The sequence below is a fragment of the Microtus ochrogaster genome, chromosome 5 (genome assembly GCF_000317375.1).
Source record: "Microtus ochrogaster isolate Prairie Vole_2 chromosome 5, MicOch1.0, whole genome shotgun sequence".
NCBI lineage: Eukaryota > Metazoa > Chordata > Mammalia > Rodentia > Cricetidae > Microtus > Microtus ochrogaster.
Window position 1 is genome coordinate 67,854,670 of NC_022012.1, and position 19,895 is coordinate 67,874,564.

A 19,895-nucleotide genomic window follows, 5' to 3' on the forward strand; every position below is an offset into this window, starting at 1 on the left:
GGCTCACAACCATCTGTAAAGAGGTCTGGCGCCCTCCTCTGGTATGTGGGCATACATGGAGGCAGAATGTTGTATACATAATAAATATTTAAAAAAAAAATTAAAGTTTTCTGTTCTCTACTTAAAACTCATTATTTCTAAGTTCTTCTAACTCCTTCCTTCCTTCCAGTATATCCCCGATGTTTCCCTAGTCCCAGTGATTAGGTCTTAAGGAAACAGGCTAGATAAAAGGGACTGTAACCAAACCCTCTTACAGGACCAAATCTCACAAGGACATCGGAGGTCAAATCTCCTTGACTGTGTAAAGGATGAACGGTTTGAGGCTCAGAGCCATAAAGGACTTTGGCTGGAGTTGTGTGGAAGCTAGCTGTAGAAGCAGGCTCAAGGTTCCTTTTCCTAAGACAGCGTTTTAACTACCAGAGCCTGCAAAATACAGCAAACACAGCTGCACGCACAGGAGTGTCCAGCATGCCTAGTTCTGGAGATGAACATTTAACAAGCGGATAACCAACAATAAAAATAGCGCAGATACTAAATACCAAGTGAAGCACTCCAGTGGCCAGTGAGGGACCGGCCACAAAGGCCAGAGTCAGCTTTGAAGGAATGATCTGGCCTAGAGTAGCTCGGCCAAGTAGGTGTGGCATCTGAGCTAGAGCGGATTGGCAGGTGAGCGGATTGAGATAGAAACCATGAATGCTCGCACACAGTTCAGGTTCCATGAGGAAAGCAGAGGAGGCGCGTTTGGAGAGACAGACCCAGGCTTTTGAATGGTTGTATCCTCAAGGCAATGGGAGGTGTGGGACGCTGTTCAGCAGACAGTGAAGCACAGTTTTTCAGAAGGTCAGTGTCAGAGCTGGGGGTAAGTCAAGGCTGAGAAGACCTTAACTGGGCTGCTCCCAGGGCCAGAGAAGGCAGCTGTGAGAACACTCTGTCCTATGCCTCTGGCTTTGCTCAGTGTGTGTGTGTGTGTGTGTGTTGATACTTACCTATGTTTTTATACTTTACCCATTATTTACCTTCTGATTCTGGGGGTTTTCTTTCGTATATCCTCAGGATAGCAGATACTCAGAGAATCCTAATCAAGATAAATCCACACTTTTTGAGGCTTGTACTGACTTTCAAACATGGCTGATGCCGAGACAGAATAGGTTCCCTTTGGCAGAAAGCCGTGTTTATAACGGGGGAGGAGTGTCTGTCCACTTTCTCATCACAAAACAGAAAGGCTTCCACCTGCCTTCATGTAAGCTCCAGGAGAGCGGCTGAGGAGGTCACTGTGTTAACAGGCTTTGGCTTGTGTCTTGAAATCCCAGATAAGCCTTTTTATCTTTCTTTCTTCTGAACTCTGTTTCTCTGCCAGAGACCTAAAAACCCAGCTAACTCAGGTAGCTGAGGCAGGAGGGTTATAATTCAAGGCCTGCCTGAGCTTCAGAGTGAGTGCAAGGTGAGCCTGGGCAGATTACTAGTGAAATTCTGTCTCTGGGTAAGAGGACTGGGGATGCAGCCCCATGCTGCTCCACTTCCCTAGCATGCAGGAGGCCCCAGATTCAATCCCCAGTGCCATAAAGCCAAACTAAACATTTCCTTCCAGGACTCCTGCCAACCACACTGAGGATTTTTCAGGATTTCCTTGTATGCTTTCTTGGCTGTTTCAGGACTTGGAAGGTATAGTCACTGCCTACAGTCTCATAACTTGTAAGAGGTAGGGCCACAGTTTGGCTCCATCCTTGAATCAGATTCTGAAGGTCCTCAAGTTAAGAGTAACATTACACGGGTTGGGGATGTGGCTTAGTTGGAAAGGTTCTTGCTCAGCACCCACATAGCCCCGAGTTCATTCCCCAGCACCTCATAACTGGATATAGTGGTGTACACTGGTCATCCCAGCGTGGGTGAGAGGTGAGGGCAAAGGAGTTCATGGCCTTTCTTGGTTATGTAACAAGTTTGAGGCCAGCCTGGGCTACTGGAGACCTTATCTCAAGTGATAACAACAACAATAATTATGATAATAGCACTTAAGACCCCCAAGGGCTTTTTTGACCTCTGCCTCTTTTGATTCTCATTTGTATAAAGGGCTCAGGTAGAAAAGAGTCTAGCCTGTTGAGTTTTAAATGTGCTGCGTAGGCTGATATCCTGGCTCAGTGGGCATTTCTATGTATACCACTATTGGGAGCTCAGTGCACACAGCAAGGCTGGGCAGTCAAAGACATCCCCTCAGCCAGAATGACCCAACACAGTGGTAAGTTGACTCATGCCATGCCACAGCTGCCAAGCAGGGGGAAATAACCACCTTCAAAGATGAGGTAGCGTCACCATCTTTGCAACAGCTCACAAGGTTGCCTTGGAAACTGCCAGACAAATCGCAGTGAGCAAACCTGGAGGCATGAGACAGTCACTTTCAGAAATTGCTCCTTTGTGGCTGGCTCGCACCTGCTCCTCAGTACCTGGGGACATAGGAACCAGTAAATGAGACTCTAAATAGCCTCCTTTCAGGAGGGAAGTAGGAGATCAAAGTGGGGTTTCCTCTTTTAAAGCGACTTCAGACTCAGAACTGCATCTTACCGTACCAGCTACCCAAAACTCCACTGTGCGAGTTGACTGATGCTAATTCTCAGGATATAATTTAATACCAGTCCAAGAGCATAGGCTTGATCACCTCTTCACAGCTCATTGAGAAACCCAAGTCAGGAGGGTACTATTATTAGCAATTGTAAACATCTCTGGCTTTTCAGTAGCCCAAAAGGCTACAGCTTCTTCCTGAACTAGCTCGAGTCATGTGTATCCTAACGCTGCAGGCTGCTAGAATCGGCTCTGTGGTTTCCTATCAAAATGCTCCATGGTCAGCTTTCATTCAGTCCAGCTGCCATAGGCTGTTGCCTATGTTTCTGTAAGTTTTAATTTGACTGCAGCATTTGGTTCGGTCCGTTTAACAGAACTGAAGGGTAAACAGCAGGTAAAACACAAGTGAACACGAAGTATTTCTGCAGCCTCACCCTGACTTCCCCAGGTCCGAACAAGGGTGAGAAGTGACCTTGGGCCTTGGGCCCAGTTCTGAAGATCTGGGTGCTGAGTTGAGCCTCGGAGTTTGTGGTGAAACCATCCCTCTTGTCACCTCTCCTTACGCCAGGCAGAACTCCTTGAGGCTCCCCAGGGAGGATTTATTTTAGAGTCTAAAGTCAGGCTGTGCTTTGGAAGCATGGAGAGGAATCTTTGTGCTTTCCAAGACTCAAGAAACATTGCCTGCCTGGCTACCGTCACTGTTGAGCTTTTTATGGCTGTGTTTTATTCTTTCCTGTTTTGATTTATTTTACACTTCCATTTTAATAGCCTTCTCTTGAGGGGGCGTAGTGGGGCATGAAGAGTTGCCATTTTGTTTTTGTTTTTCATTTCCCCGGAGCTCTCCAGGGAGGGCTTGAACTTGCAGAGACCTTCAGAGATGTCTGTGTCTGGCCCTGCCTCCCCGAAGTCCCCATCCCTGCCCTCCCCTGCTCCACCCACCCCCACCTTAGAGCTCTGCCGTATGGGAGCTCTGTTTTCTAGGAGGTGCCCTGGCTGAGGCCAGTGGCTGCCGCTGTAACGACACAGTGCTCCTACACCCACAGCTGGGATCCAGCACTGTGACGTGACGGTCCTCCGTGTCCTCCATGCTCTCTCCCCTCACTCCCCTGTGGACACTTCCTTTGGAACTCTGCAGAACTCCCCGCCAACACTCTGCTTCCTGTGTTGTTGCTTCCATCAAGAACTGAGGGAGTTTTGTCAGAAGCCCAAGAGTAAACACCCCAAGCTGCTTCCATCCAAATCTGATCCAGACACGGTCCTGACTCTCCCATCAGAAAAGCAGGTGATGGCACCTGCCTGGGAGTTTCCAGAAGGCCTAACAGGCTCAGACACGGTTCATGACTGGAGCAGGGCCATGCCAGTTACCCATCTAGTTCCCTGCACGGTTGCAGGAAGAGGCTGTCTTCCGCTTTGTTGTGTTTTTATTGGTTCTGCTGTTGTCAACCTCAAACCTCACAACAACTTGATTTCTTGACTTCATCTGGGTCTTCTGCCTCCCTTCATTTGGGGGACTCATTTCCCTTTTCTTCAGGATAAGGCGGGATTCTCTGGCTTCCTGAACAGTGTCCTAAAAGGATAGGGCAGTCACCAACACCTGCTGTTCCAGACAACTGGAAAGGACCCTTGCGGGCTGATTTGCTCTGGTATAGGAACCTGCAGCCCCCTTTCTGTGAGCGAGGGCCCAGTGGGGAGGAGAAGCTGGGCCAGGCTGCTTGTCTGTGGAGCTCCTTCCCACAGTGTCCCTCAGGTGCAGGTCTGTGCCCCAGGGTGTGAGCAGTATGGTTTCCCTGAGGAGGCACGCCTGGCACCCTGTGTCCCAGAGCAGGGTGTGAGTCTGCATTCATTACCCAGCAGTCACAGGAGTGAGCCCAGGGCCTTCCAGTAGCATGTGACTCTTGAGGACTCTGGGCTAAGTGGGCAGAAGTGGCCACTGGAGTGTCCCATGGTCTCTGTTTGGCCCTTGCGTTCTTGGCATTTTTACCTTGCTCTGGACAAGGATGGCCTCAGGGAACTGGACTTGGGTGTTTTGTTTGTGTCTTAATCTTTGAATACCTTCATAGGGTACACTGTGGTCACTGAACGGGTGTACAAGTGGGTTATTTTCTAGTTAGGGCAATAAGTACTAGCATCTCTTCAACAACATCTCTTCAACAACTAATCATTTTTAATGCAATACTATTTATTCTTTGAGAATTTTATATATGTATGTAACGTATTTCACCCCCACAGAGTCTAACTTTATAGTTTCCCTTTTTTAATTTTATTCATCCTGAGAAAATTCATACAGTATATTTTGATAATATTCACTCCCCTTCCTCAACTCTTCCCAGTTCCTCTCCCACTTTCCTAATCCACCCAACTTAATGCTCTCTCTCCTTTTTCTGTTTTAGTTTTTGAGGTGGGGTTTCTCTGTGTAGCCCTGGCTGTCCTGGAACTACCTCTGTAGACCGGACTGGCCTCAAACTCAGAGATCTGCTCGCCTCTGCTTCCTGAGTTCTGGGATTAAAGGTGTGTGCTACCGATGCCCAGCCAATGATGTTCTCTCTTTTAAAATGAAAAGTTACCTTGTTATGCCAAGGAAGAAGCAGAAATAGTGACTGTATTTTTGTGGTTTTCGTGTCCCTTATTGAGTTTTCTATCCCCTTCGCCCACCATCCTTCTCAGATTCTGATCACTCTTCCATTCTGTTCTACAGATCCCTTAATCGCCACAAAAGTGATAGCATTGTGTTTGTCTTGCTGCACTGGCCTATTTCAGTTAGCAAATTGAACTCCAGGTCCTCCATTACAAAGGCAGACTGAACCTTATCAAATGTTTTGTCCCTGTCTGTAGACATGATCTTTATCCACCAGTGTGTCCTGTCTGGTTGATCACGTGGTCTTTGGCTAATCATTCTGTGTGTCCTGTCATGTTTACTGCTTTGTACTTGGTGCCATGTCTTGCTTTCTTTGTGTGTATCTCACCTGCTATGGTATGTGAGCTTTGTGATGTGCCATTGAGTTCAGTCCACTGATATTCAATGGGGAATTTTTGCCTCATGTTCTGTAGAGATGTTTTAGAGGTTAGATCTTTGCCTGGCTTTGTTATGTAATGCTGCCTTCATGAAGATCTTGTTTTGTAGAATACAGTAAAAAGCCATAAAGCCCAGATGTTTTTAGATGGGAAATGTTTCATGGCTGCTCTAAGCTATTTCCTGTGTGTTTTGTTCCATCTTACCCTCTTCATTACTAGTTTAGATTTTTTCATTTTTAAAAATCTTTTAAAAAAGTTTTTGTTGATGTGCATTAGTGTTTGCCTGTATGTATATCTATATGAGTGTATCATGTACCCTGGAACCAAAGTTACAGACAGTTGTGAACTGCCATGTGGGTGCTGGGAATTGAACCCGGGTCCTCTGGAAGAGCAGCCTGAGATCTTAACTGCTGAGCCATCCATCCAGCCCCAGTTTAGATTTTCTATTTCTTCCTGATTCAGTTTTTATGTGTTTAAGAATTTTAGGTCTTTCCAGGTTTTTTTTAATGTTTTATTATATAATTATTCATGATGAGCTATGATCGTTTGTATTTATGTGATATGTTTCTTTTTTCACGACTGATTTACTTGAATCATCTCTTTTTCTCAGTTAATCTAGTTAAGGTTTATCAATTCTTTTCTATTTTTCTTAAGACTTATTTTATGTGTATGAGTATTTTGCCTGTGTATATGAGTAATGCCCACAGAACTCAGTAGAGGGCATCAGATCCCCAGGCACTGGAGTTAACAGACGATTGTGAGGTGCTGTGTGGGTGCTGGGAACCAAACCCAGTCCTCTGCAAGAAGAGCCAGTGCTCTTAACTGCTGAGCCATCTCTTTAGCCTTGTGGGTTTGTCAATTTAAAAAAATTATTGGCCATTTGTATTATTTTAACTTATTGTGGGTGAGGTTGTGGGTGCTGTGGCATGTGTGTGGAAGTCAGTTATCTCCTTCCACCATGTGGGTCCAGACATGGAACTTGTCAGGATTGATGGCAATCACCTTTACCTGCCCAGTCATCTCCCAGGCCCAGGTTTGTCAATCTTGTTTCTGATCTTATTTTCCTCCTGCTAATTTAGGCTTTGGTGTTGCTTTCTGCCTTTGAAGTGCATCATTAGGTTAAGATCCAATTTTTTTAAAGATTTGTGTGCAGGTGCCCACGAGGCGGGGGGTGGGAGTGGGGGTATTAGATCCCCTGGAACAGGAGCTGCAAGGGGTTGCGAGCTGCCTGACACAGATGCCCAGAGCCCTAACTACTGAGCAGCCTCCCTCTCCTGCCCCATTGTTTATCTGGTTTTTCAGACAGGATCTTTTGCAGCCCAGGCTAACAATGGCCTTCAACTTCCAGTTTTCCTGCCTCCACCTCCCAGCGCTGGGATGGCCTGTGCAACCCTACCCAAGTTAGGATCCACTTTTGGGGGGTGGGGGTTTTGAGACAGGGTTTCTCTGTGTAATAGTTCTAGCTGTCCTGGAGCTAGTTCTTGTAGACCAGGCTGACCTCGAACTCACAAAGATCTACCTGCCTCTGCCTCCCGAGTTCTGGGATTAAAGGCATGTGCCACCACTGCCTGGCTTAGGATCTATTTTAATGTATTCATTTATTACTATAAACTTACGTTCAGTATTACTTTTCTATTAGTCTACAGATTTTGGTTTGGCTTTATTTTCATTTATAAAATTTTAAGAAATTTCTTTTCAATGTTTTTAGTTACTATGAATTATTTAGGGGTATTGTTATTTAATTTCTTTGTATACTTTCCATTCTCTTTCTTGGTTTGTAATTTTATTCCATTATCATTTGCCTTAGATTAGGGTTTTATTGCTGTGAATAGAGATCATGACCATGGCAACTCTTATAAAGAAAAACATTCAATTAGGGCTTGCTTACAGTTTAGAGACTTAGTCCATTGTCAGCATGGTGGGGAGCATGGTGGCAGGCAGGCAGACATGGTCCTGGAGAGAAGCGGAGAGTTCCATGTCTGGATGGTCAGGCAACAGGAAGAGAGAGTGACACTGGGTCTTGACTTGGGCATCTGAAACACCAAAGCTCAACTCCAGTGACACACTTCCTCCAACAAGGCTATAACTCACAGTAGTGCCACTCCCTAAGAGTCTGTGAGGCCATTTTCATTCAAACCACCACAACCTCTCTAAGACACATAACTAATTTCAAAACTTTCAGTCTCTTGAGACCTCCTATGTGGTTCTCAAATCAGGTATTTACATATGATTCATAACAATAGCAAATTATAGTTATGAAGTAGCAGCAAATGTTATGGTTGGAGGTCACCACAACATGGGGGACTGTACTAAAGCAGCAATAGGAGGAATGAGAGCCATTGCCCTAGAGGGTGTCCACAAATATATATCCTGTGGCTGCTGGTGAATTGTTCAGTAAAGGTTCCTGTTGTCCTGCCTTAGGGTCTCTATTGCTGTGAAGAGACACTGTGGTGACCACAGTAACTCTCAGAAAGGAAAACATGTGAGTGAGTGGGGCGTCTCACTTACAGTTCAGATAGAGGTTTAGGCCATTGTCATGGCGGGAAGAAGGCAGCATGCAGGCAGACATGGCGCTGGAGATGGAGCTGAGAGTTCTACAACTTGATTTAAAGGCAACAAGAAATGAACTGAGACACTGGGAGTGGCCTGAGCATACATATAAGCCCTCAAAGCCTGCCTCCACTCCAACACCATGTCTACTTCAACAAAGCCACACCTCCTAATAGTACCACTCTCTGTGAGCTTTTGGGGGTCAGTTCCATTCAGACTACCCCAGGTCCCTTCTCTAGGTAGCATGGCCCAACTCAGATGTTTGATTTTTTTCATTTGGATGATCTACTGCTTTTGTCTGAGAGATCTCTTTGGATCTAATAGTATTTGGGTCTACATGTTGGGTATATATGTGTTCACAATGGTTAGATCTTGCTGAACTGGGTCTTCATTAACACTTCATTTAAAATCTGCTTCATTTTTATATCATGTATTAAATGTACAAACTAATGGATTTTGTGATATTTCACACGTGTATGTGCTTTGATCATCCTCAATCTCCTATTATCATTATCCAGCCCCACGTTGTTCTTCTACTTTTGTGTTTCCTCTATTTAATTATTAAGTGTATGCATACATGAATTCATTTAATGTTACATGCATGTGTACATTTTTAGGGCTGACCACTTGGTTGCTTCATGTTTAATTGCATCATAAATCTCATCTCAGTTCTTTATGTCTCTACCAGTGAAGTCAGTTTTTTGTAGGCAACATATTGGATTTTATTTCTTCCTCCATTTGACTAATCTTTTGATTCGTGAATTTATCACATTCACATTTGAGGCTGTTATTGATAAATATACATTCCCATCTTTCAACTACATTCTGCTTATTTTATATGTATTTGTTCTTTCCTATGTCTTTTATTATTTTTGTGATTTGTTTTTCTCATCTGTGTATGTTAGATTCCCTTTCTCTTTTGTGTATTTGTTCTTCTACTGGGTTTTATAGATGTTTTCAGGATTATCGTTATCTTTTCTAGTGTCAGCCTCCTTGAATATTTCTTGTAGGACTGAACTGGTTTAGTTGAATTCTGTTTCTGCTCATCTGGGAAACACTTTTTCTTTCAGATATTATTTTAAATTTTTTAAACATTTATTATGTATACAGTGTTCTGTCTGTATGTGTTCTTGTAGGCCAGATGAGGACACCAAACCTCATTACAGATGGTTACGAGCCACTATGTGGTTGCTGGGAATTGAACTAATGGCTTCTGGAAGAGCAGGCAGTGCTCTTAATCGCTGAGCCATCTCTCCAGCCCTTTCTTTCAGTTATTAAGACTAACTTGTGGGCCTAGTCCTAGGTGTCTGTTACTCCTTTCAGTATTTTGAATATGGTCTCTAGCCTGTAAGGTTTCTGTTGAGAAATGTGCCTTAAGACCAGTAGACCCCAAGTCTAGGTGACTTGACACTTTCATCTAGCTACTGTTATGATTCCGTCTTTGCCTTACATTTGTAACGAGTTGTCTATAATAACCTTGGTTTTATATCTGTTTTGTGTGAATCTAGTTGGGATACTTTGAACATCTTGAATCTCTTCAGATTTGGAAATTTGGGGCTATATTCTATGAAATAGGTTTGTTTGTGGTGGTCTAGCCTGTGGTGATGCCTTCATCTTTCATGTCAGCAGTGTCTCTGTGCTGTGGTAGGCATCAGTGGATCCTGAGGGTAGCTACGAGACTGTGCAGCGCACGTGGGCTTGCAGAGAGGCACAGAGGCGAGCCGTCATGGAGCTGGGGCTTGAGCCAGCTTCCAATCCACGGTGCAGATAAAGAAAGGACTGTCCCTACATTCCTCAGATCAGGCAGAGCTGACAAATAAATCTTGTGGGTCTCCATTCCTGGAACCCACATGATAAATATGGAAAGAGAACAATTCAGTATATAATAGCAGGTGTGGCTACAGTGACTATTGTTAACTATTATTACAATCAAAGGATCAAGAGTATCTAAGAAAAAGGTCTTATACGCAAGAGCAAGCAGCATGGTGGGTACCCTTGCACAGGCCTCCTTCATAAAAACCATGCCAGTACAAAGAATAGAACCAAGTTTTAACCCTGTGTCTTTTGCTCTGCTTGTTGTAGATGGAGCAGATGAGGAGCGAGCTACTTCAGGAGAAAGCTGCCAAGCAAGACTTGGAGTGTGACAAGATTTCCCTAGAGAGACAGGTGAGGACAGCCATTCCATGAGATCCTGCCTCCCGCTCCTAGTACTCTATGGGAATGCGGTAGAGGCTTCTCCTACCCCAGGGTCAGCATGTGGGACATTGGGGTGAGGGACAGGATGAAGTTCATGCTTACCCACAACATCAGCCATTCCTGGAGGCTGAGGTTCTCTGCTGAAGGCCCAGGACTCTCTCATGAGCGGACAGAAGGCTCCAATTCAGTGAGACTCCTAGCCAACAAGGTGACTCATTGAGAAACTGGCCACAAGTAGGGAGGATTCAGCATCAAAAGATAATATTTTTAAATGACTGACTATAATCAATAATGAGAAAGTCATTAACATGGGAGGGTCCAAGTCCAGTGTAAAGGGGATGGAAAATAATTATCCCATTAAAAAAAGGGGGAGCTGAGAAGGATTGATAAGATCAGTGTTTCACACACTGTTCTTGTCAGTCTGTCCCTGAGAAAATTGAAAAGGGATGCCCATCTCTTCATGCCCATGGGTCTTGACACATGCCAGCCCTTACATCCAGGCTCATAAGGCAACGTCTTAGAGTCTCTCCTTTGATCTGCTAAGACCTGAGTTCAAGCTGTTTCCTGGTACAATCTCTGGGATTCCCCTGGTGCCTAGGCACTGACCAAATTCCTGACTCGGCTCAATATGCTTCTCTGCCCAAAGAGCCTGCCCAGCCAAGTCCCTCACAGGCCCCCTGTCTAAGAGCATGCCCAACCAAGTCTGTCACAGGCCCTGAGTCCCTCACAAGTCCCTGTTTAAGAGCATGCCCAGCCAAATTCCTCACAGCCCCCTGTCTGATTTCAGAACAAAGACTTAAAGAGCCGGATTGTCCACCTGGAAGGTTCCTACAGGTCCAGTAAAGAGGGCCTGGTGGTGCAGATGGAGGCCAGGATCGCAGAGCTGGAGGACCGACTAGAGAGTGAGGAGAGGTGAGCCCAGCCTGGACAGGACAGGGGGTCAGACAGGTACTGCCTGTTTATCGGGGCTGGTAGGTTCGGGGGGTCTTCTCCCATGCTTTCAGCACCCCGAAAGAGACAAGACCAGCCTTGCAGTTGCTTCCATTTCTCAGATGGAAACATTGAGCTCCAGCAACGTAAGTGATAAGGTAGCCTGGGATGTGCACTGTGCCTGGACCGAAACTTGGGGGTGGGTCACAATCGGCTACTGTCTGTCTGCATCCTATTAAACAAAGTGGGATGCATTGTAAGCTGTTGAGTTTGAGTCAGAATGGAGCCAGATTGAGCTACTGGGCGGGGGGCGGGGGGGGGCTGCTGTGGCCCTGAGGACAGGTACATTCAAACAGAAGTTGCCAACTACATACCAGGAAAGGGGTTGGGTCCTCCCTCAGTGGGGAGGGAAGATGTGGGACCCCTTTCCAACAAAATGATTTCTGAGATAATCACAATCCCAAGGATCAGCACCACTGTGAACTTGGTCAGCCCTCCGCCCACCACCTTCTGTGACGGTTCCTAGCATATATGTACCTAGTAAGATTTCTAGGTCTGACTGGCACAGACCCCAGCTACTGATGATCTGTGGCTCTTTGCTTCAAAAGTTAAGCTCAGCAATGGAGGAACTCAGGACACATCTGAGTTCCGGTCCTCCAACCCTGGGAGAGTCATGCCCTTCTTGGGGCCCCCTTTCTCCTCCCGTGATCCCAGCAGCTCTTTCTTCCCGTATAGCTGTTTTTCTCTGACCCTGAGCTGACTAGGCTCCTGTGTCTGGGGAGTCCCATCTCCTCCTTCCAGTCTGAGCTTCCTGTGGGGCCAAGAATAAGAGGTGGTGTTCTATTCTGCTTTCTCTGCTTCCAGGGATCGGGCCAACCTGCAGCTCAACAACCGAAGGCTGGAGAGGAAGGTGAAGGAGCTGGTGATGCAGGTGGATGACGAGCATCTGTCACTGACTGACCAGAAAGACCAGGTGAGAGAGGCTCTGCCTTCTCTCAGGTGAGAGTCTCTGTCCCAGGCTGGGGCAGGTGGCAGGAGTGTACCACGTCCCCTGCTCCACTCATCCCACAGGATGCTCCCCCTTTTCCTGTGAGGCAGGGGACCTGGGGAAGTAAGCCACGTCCGTGGCATCTCCTGCTCTGGCTTTTCCAGCGCCAACACTCAACCTCCGTCTTTCCTTACTCACACAGCTGAGCTTACGCCTGAAAGCCATGAAGCGCCAGGTGGAGGAGGCTGAAGAGGAGATCGACAGACTGGAGAGCGCGAAGAAGAAGCTACAGCGGGAGCTGGAGGACCAGATAGGAGTGAACGAGCAGCTGCAGGGGCAGCTCAACTCTATGAAGAAGGGCTTAAGGTGGGGAGAGGTGGCAGCCCCCCAAAGTCCTTAGCTCCCCTGACACGGATAGAGTGCCTTCAGAATGTGCTTTCTCCTATGGCCTCAAGCCAGTTTTCTGTTGTCGCCCTCTGGGGTCATCCTGTCCTTGAGGTGAAAATGGCTGTGTCTACTTGAATCACCCTACATGTTCAATATGGCCTCACACAAGCCATCCTCATGCCAGTGCTCACAGCAAAACCCAAGGCACAGAACAGGTCAGGGTATCACCACCATGGAGGGGCGTCTCCTATCTGATGGAGAGTAAAGTTCTCATTTATACCCTCTAAGGGGAAACTGAAGGACGAGGTTAGAGGGGTGTTTTTCCAGGACCAGTGTGGGGGTTGTCATGGTGAGGGGTAAGTGCAAGTTCATGCTCACCCAGAACACCAGCCTTTGGGGGAGGCTGCCTATGGCTGGGGCTCTATGCTGCCGATTCAGGTAGCTCTCACAGGGTGACAGATGGCTCCAGCTCACTGAGAATTCTACCATGGACTGAGAACTGACCCCAAGGTAGTAGTAAGTACTTCATGGGCAAAAGATAATGTTCGGATAAACCATTAAGATGTTATTGTATGAGGATGTTGCTCAGCTGATAGAGTGCCTGTCTCCCATACAGAAGGCCCTGGGTTGCCACCCTTGCAGCCCACAAACTAGGTGTGCTAAGACATGCCTGGGATCTTTGCACTTAAGAGGCAGGGGCAAGAGGATCCAAGCTTTAAGGACATTGTTGGCTGCATACTTAGCTTGAGGCCAGAAATCAAAAGTGTGTGAGATTCAGAGTGAATCAGAAGCACCCTGACCAGCCATATTGGAGCTAGGCAAAAGGAGAAATCAGCTATACTGTCCGTGGCCCACCCCAACATTAATCAGAAGTAACAGTTTGCCCCTGTTGCTAAGAGAAACTCCTGGTACAGGCAAATTCATGGATATGCGTGCAGTGGGGTGGGAGTTAGGAGTCCGACGACCCTCTTCCCCCATCTCCAAATCAGAGACAAGCCCTAGCCAGGGTCAAGAACCATCTCCTTTCTGCTTCTGCAGACTCAAAACGCTGCCCAGTAAAGTCCTGGATGACTCGGACGACGACGACCTCAGCAGTGATGGGGGGAGCCTCTACGAAGCACCACTGAGCTATTCCTTTCCCAAAGACAGCCCCATCACCAGCCAGATCTGAGCCCGCTTCCAGTCCTGTTGATCCCACTGCAGCCATCCAGAGCAGAAGGCACAAAAGGGGACTTGTGGATGATGTCAGACTCACCTCACATTCCTTCCCAGGGCCTCTGTGTGGCTGAGGGACCTTGGGTCTTAGATAGGGAGCTGTCGAAGTTTAAAATGACCTAATGGGGACAACTTGGAAAAACGCAGCTAAGACAAAGCCCTGCTGTGCACCGCTGTCTGCTGTCACCCCTTCTGCTGTCTCGAGAAAGGTTCCAAAATGCTAGCTGTAATGAGATAGCCACGTGTAGGGATGAAGTGTATAGACTGTAAATATTTTAAACCAGACCTTCGCAAGGACTGCTGCTGTTCTACTTTAGAATGTTCCAGAGCCTCTGCAGTGTGACATCTTTGCAAAGTTCACACATCCATACGGATTATCTTTTAAAATATAAAGCTACCGATCTCAAGTATTACAAAGCAGAGGCACGGGGAAAGAGTGAAGGCTACTCTGAAAATCAGAGGGGTCAGGCAGTGGACAGTTAGCCCCCCTGGGTTGTGTGGGAAATCTGCTCATTGATGGTGGGGAGGGGCCTTTTGCCGAGGGCGGAGTCTGTGTCCTTGGTGGCTTATTTTCTCTAAACCAGGCTCAGAGCACTTCCCACTCCCCAGTTTCTTTCAAGCAGGTAGAGTGGGGATGCAGATGAGATCTTTAACAAGTGCTGTGCTTCTCAAAGGACAGGAGTCCCGTTGGTACCTCTCATTGGCCCTTTTCCTCCATGGCAGGCCTGCAAGCGATGCTCACACAGGCCTGGGTTTGGAGGAGTAGGAGGGGCTGTGAGATGAGGTTTATGGGCTTAGGTGGGAGGCATCCAGGAAGTTCATAGGGAAAGGAACACAGGAAGACGTGGGTGTGTGGCTGGTGTAAGAAGGAATACAGAGAAGTTCTTGAAAGCTGGAGGATGTGCATGAAGGGGGTGGGGGGAGTTGTGTTGAGCTGGATCTTGGGATGATGGGAAGAAGAAGGAAAGAAATTGGGGGTGCTTGCCATCTGAAGGGCGTTTCCAGGAATGAGGCGATGTGAATGAGATCCTAGAGCAAGTGCATGATGCCAAGGTGACCTTGGGAGGATGCTGGGTATCACTGCAGATCTCCTGGCCTACCTGTATCACCTCAAATTGTGACAGTGAAAAGAACCTTGTAAGTCAGCTATGTGTGTAAGACAGAGGTAACAGATGTTGAAGCAGGGTCTCCAAGCTTCCCAATGTGGGGACTCCTGGAGACCAGGTTGCCATGGCCTGCCCAGTGCAGGTCACAGAGGTCACCCAACAGATTTAAAGGGGAAGGAACTGAAGGAGGAACATTTGCTACTGGAGAACCAAATTCTATTACACCTCATGAGGGTCACTTTCACCCTCAACACAGCTGGGCATGGAGAGGTTTCCCTTTTCAGTAATTCCTCCATTTAACAGATATACCCTGTCCATCAAAGTGTGTCAGGCACGGACTGTGGCACTAGAAACACAGTGTCAGGAAGTAAAATGTTTCCTGTCGGGCTGGGGCTGTAGCTCAACTGGAACACCGCTTGCCTAGCTTGCATGAAGCCCCGTGTTTAATCCCTAACTCTATAAATAAGATATGGTGCCGTGTGCCTGTAATCCCAACACTCATGAAGTGGAGGCAGGAGAACAAAGAGTTCAAGGTCATCCTTGGATACACATTCAGGTCCAGGACAGCCTGGGATATAGGAGTTCATAGGAGACCCTGTCTCAAACAACAACCAACCTCTGGCCTCCTGGAATCCAGGAAGGAGTGGGTGATAGATTGACTTGCAGGCTGAACCCGTTATACCCAGCCTTTGTGTCCTCTGTCCTCTTGGGAACTTGACAGCCTGCAGCTGCTTGGCTGGTCCCCCAGAACTCACAGGAATTCTTTGGCTCCTGAAATTTCCTCATGCCTTCATTACATACTTGCAATAAGCCTAGAAATGCCACAGCCTGCTTACCCCAGAGATTCAGGTAAGAAAAGTCAAGACGTTGAGGAAGGGGTGTTTGTTTTGGGGCTTGACAAAATCAGTCCTCATTACGGTCAGGTCTTTCTGGTAGCCATGGGAAATAAAGGAAAACAGCCCCTGGGAAGAGAACGGAAGCCACCACTGGAAACACAGAGACACCCCCAAACAGGGAGGCTAGCCAGGGTCAGGTGCGTGGTCTCCTGTACTGTATTGGAGCGGGCAGCAAGTGGGCTATGTGTGGTGGCACAACACTGAACTGAGATTTAGAGAGATCGTCACAAGTCGCAAGCTGCTCTCTTCTCTGTGGTCTTGACAGATGCATCCTGGGACAAGGTGAGGAATCGGGTCCTAGGTCCTTCTCAGCCTGACCCGGTCACCATTCCTCTGTTTCTTATGTATACGTGCTTTTCCGTTTATTGCTATAAGAACTAATCCTGCTGGAGAGGATTTTCTTTAGCTAGCTTAAAAATATTTTGTGTGAACACATGTTGCCAAATGCAATGCTGAGGAGACAATCACTGTATGGCTTTTATAATTTTTTTTCCTGCTTCCGTGTGTCATTCTGCCATGACAATTGGTATACTCAGTGGGGCTTTTGTTTTTCAGTAAGGTTTGGTTACTACGTGTTGTCATGGGGAAGAGACACTTTTATCACGGCTACCTCTATGCAAGTAATTTCCTGGATAAAGCAAGATTTCCTTTCAATAAACTGTCACCCGACAGGAACCTTGGCTCTTGTATTATTTTCCATCCCTTGATTTCTGTGGCATTTGGATGTTGTGTGACTCACTCACTTGCTGTGCAAATATGAGGACCTGAGTTCGATCCCCAGAATACACATGGAAAAATGCAAGCGTAGTGGCACACACGGCTAACCCCCGGGGAGCTGGGGATGCGTGGATCTTGGGGGCTTTGCTGGCCAGCCAGGAGAGCCGCGTTAGTGAGTTACAAGCCAGCAAGAAACTACCCATGTAAATGCTGGGAACTGCAGTGGTGGTCCAACCCCAGAACTGCTTTGTGAGCCAGGAGGCTGTGGGGTGGTTGGCAGTGCATGTTGGTGAGACATTGGCCATGGGTGACCACGTGACTGTGATGCTCTGAGCTCTCCAGAGTTCATTCCAGAAAAATCACAAAGGGAAATTACTACAGTTTGACCACGGAGAATCAGATATTCCCTTCCCTACAGATGGCTGGCTCCCCTGCAATCAGTTTGCATGCTCCCTCTTGCCCACCCTCCCCCCACTCGCCTCCATTTCACATGGAGCTAGAGCCACTTCTCCCTAGAAGGGACTTCCACAGGTCACCATGTCACCCTGACTTCAGGGAACTTCTCTCTAGGCTCCAGCTTCCTGAGGTTTGGAGGGTCTGTGGGTGGAATTCTGGGCGTTTCTTTGTCTGTAGCAATCTTGGGTGTGCTCCGTGAGCTTTGGGTGACCCACCTGTCCATTGTGCTTTTTTTTTTTTTTTTTTTTTTGGTTTTTCGAGACAGGGTTTCTCTGTGATTTTGGAGCCTGTCCTGGAACTAGCTCTTGTAGACCAGGCTGGTCTCGAACTCACAGAGATCAATCTGCCTCTGCCTCCCGAGTGCTGGGATTAAAGGCGTGCGCCACCACCGCCGGCTGTACTTTATTTTCTAAAGGTAGCCTTGGCTCTCTGGATTCCTCAGTGTCATTCCCGAGTCTTCAATACTGCTTGCACTCTGTAGCTGCCCTTCATTGAGCCCTATTACATCATAGCTGGTCCTGGTGCTGTCCCTGTAGAAGGAGACTGCTCTCTTGTTTCCCGGCCGGCCAGACCCGAATCATCACACAGAAACTATATTAATTACAACACTGCTTGGCTAATAGCTTAGGCATAGTCCTGGCTAACTCTTATGTCTTAAATTAGCCCATTTCTATTAATCTGAGTATTGCCACGAGGCTGTGGCCTCCTGGTAAGGTTCTGGTGCCCCAGCATCTTTCTCCTTTGGCATCTACATGGCATCTCATTGACTCTGCCTACTCTCTCTCTCTCTATATATATATGTGTGTGTGTGTGTGTGTGTGTGTGTGTTTCTTCCATCCTGGCTATATTCTGCTCTGCCATAGGCCAAAGCAACTTTATTCATTAACCAACAAGAGCAACACATATACAGAAGGACATCCCACATCATGTCCCTATCTATATAAACGTGTCCTCCTTGCTGGTCTGCAGGCACTGCTTCCCCTCATTCAAAGCAGGAGCAACCCCAAATGTGAGATGTTTGCATGATGCAAGCTCCTAAAGCCTCTGCATAAGTTTTATCTGATTTGTTGCAAAGGCAGATATTGGGGCATAGTTTTATAATCTGTAAAGAAAATCTTCCCACCAGCATCTAACTTACAGGCTGGATACAGACAGACCTCTTTATCTGCCTCCTCTCGGCATCCCCTGGGAGGAGTGAGAGTCTGTGACTCCTGTCCCTGAGCTGTCAGGAGGACCACGTTCAGGGAGCCCAGAGTGAGTGAAATCCTGCCTTGCCAGCCCTCCACATTCTTGACATTCCACCCTTGACCTTGTGGATATTACCGCTAAGTCCTGTTTCTCTTGGAAAGCTCATTAGATTTTTTTTTCTCTAATTAAAACAAAACAAAACCCCAACTTAATAGCAAGTTCTTTTTCGGGGCTTAAGAGTTCCCAATCTAGAAATGCCTGGCCTTCCAGAAGAGGCAACACACCTGGCCCCTGTTCTCAGACTAGCTAAACAGGCCAAGCTAAAGTCCACCAACTTTCCTGTTTGTTGACACAAGACCTGGCCTAAGTCTTCAGCAAGAACAATGAGGGAGGGAGGGGGAAGGAGGGGCAAAGAGGGTCAGACGGAGGGAGGGGAAGAGAGAAAGAGAAAAAGAACAAATATGTGTCCTGGATTTATAGAGATGAAGGAAGATGTTCTGAAAGCCAATCAACGCGACAGCTACTGTAAGCAGCGAGGGCATAGGTTTCCCACAGGCAGACTCTGTCTACTTGGTCTCATCACAGGTGGTCAACAACTTGCCAGGATGCCTAGAGCTTTGCTGAGTAAACACAGCCCTTAGGAGAAGGGTAGAGGCTCTGGGAAGTCAGGAATCCTGATCTTGGGCAAGGTGTGCATTTTGCTGCAAGCAGCAGCCGTGCACCTATAGAACCTGCCAGCAGGGGGCAGTCAGTGCTAAACAGTCAGTGGGGGCCCCTGGGAGCTTACTTACAATGTAATTAAAAAGTGGTGGAGATAGAAGTTAGGCACGTTCATTCGTGATGGTTATGTCATGCTGAATGCCTCTTTTTCCTTTTGCTTCGCTAAGCCCTCTGCTCAGCACCCAGCTTTCCCCAAGTCTGTGTGCTGTGCAGGGACTGGTGTGTACCTGGCTTCCCTGCCACTCTGTGCCAGCTCACCTACATCCACCCTGGAGTGTGTCTTGGTGGTGGTGGGGGGGGTGGCAAGGGAGATGACCTAGACAGGCACACAACCTTGCCAAAGGCACGGGGCATGATGTGGACACTTAGGATTAGGTCTGGGTCAGGCTTTGGAGTACACTCTGCTCATCTACCAACATCACTGACCCAGGAAGACAGGGGCCATTCGTGTCATTCCTGTGGTAGGGGCTCCCATGCCCTAATAATCTACCTGCCTTTAATGGCCCCTGCACCCTTAAACCACCGGCAAACTGCTTCCACTTAGCACAGCCACCAGAGGCCGCCAGAGATCACAATGACCCTTTGACCCATTTTTTAGATGTTCTAACTAGAGGTCTGGAGCGGTTGGCAGCTGCAGTCCGCAGAGTTATCATTTTATTGGAATATTCCCCGCTGAAGCCTTAACCTGGCTTCTCTCAGCCTGGATCCAGGCGACAGGGCTACTCTGGCTTGCCACTGGACTCTGTATGGTCTCACTGGTGGTATTTAGGCGACATCTGCATGTCCCCGAGTGTGGGCGGCTCTTGCAGAACTTAACAGTGTATCACTAGAGCGGCTGTCACAGGACGGTGCCAATGATGTGACAACCTGACATTCACAACTCCACTTGCAAACTGAAGCAAGCACAGATCACTCTGTGCCCACTGAGGTCACCGTCAAGCCTTTCGCTGCAGGCTGCAGAGTCTCTGCCAAGCTGGGGGA

General features: G+C 47.5%; 1 protein-coding gene across 3 annotated transcripts in view; it reads left to right on the forward strand.

The window, feature by feature from the left end:
• Cgnl1 (cingulin like 1) overlaps positions 1-16,502 on the forward strand; it is a 155,522-nt gene extending 139,020 nt beyond the window's left edge. For all 3 annotated transcript variants that reach the window (XM_005347655.3, XM_013346405.2, XM_013346404.2), the window contains 5 exons: positions 10,198-10,281; positions 11,099-11,223; positions 12,106-12,214; positions 12,432-12,595; positions 13,655-16,502. In XM_005347655.3, the coding sequence (XP_005347712.1) occupies positions 10,198-10,281; positions 11,099-11,223; positions 12,106-12,214; positions 12,432-12,595; positions 13,655-13,787 (615 nt within the window). In that variant the 3' untranslated portion in view covers positions 13,788-16,502. The remainder of the gene's footprint in view (positions 1-10,197; positions 10,282-11,098; positions 11,224-12,105; positions 12,215-12,431; positions 12,596-13,654) is intronic.
• Positions 16,503-19,895: the final 3,393 nt, after the last annotated feature.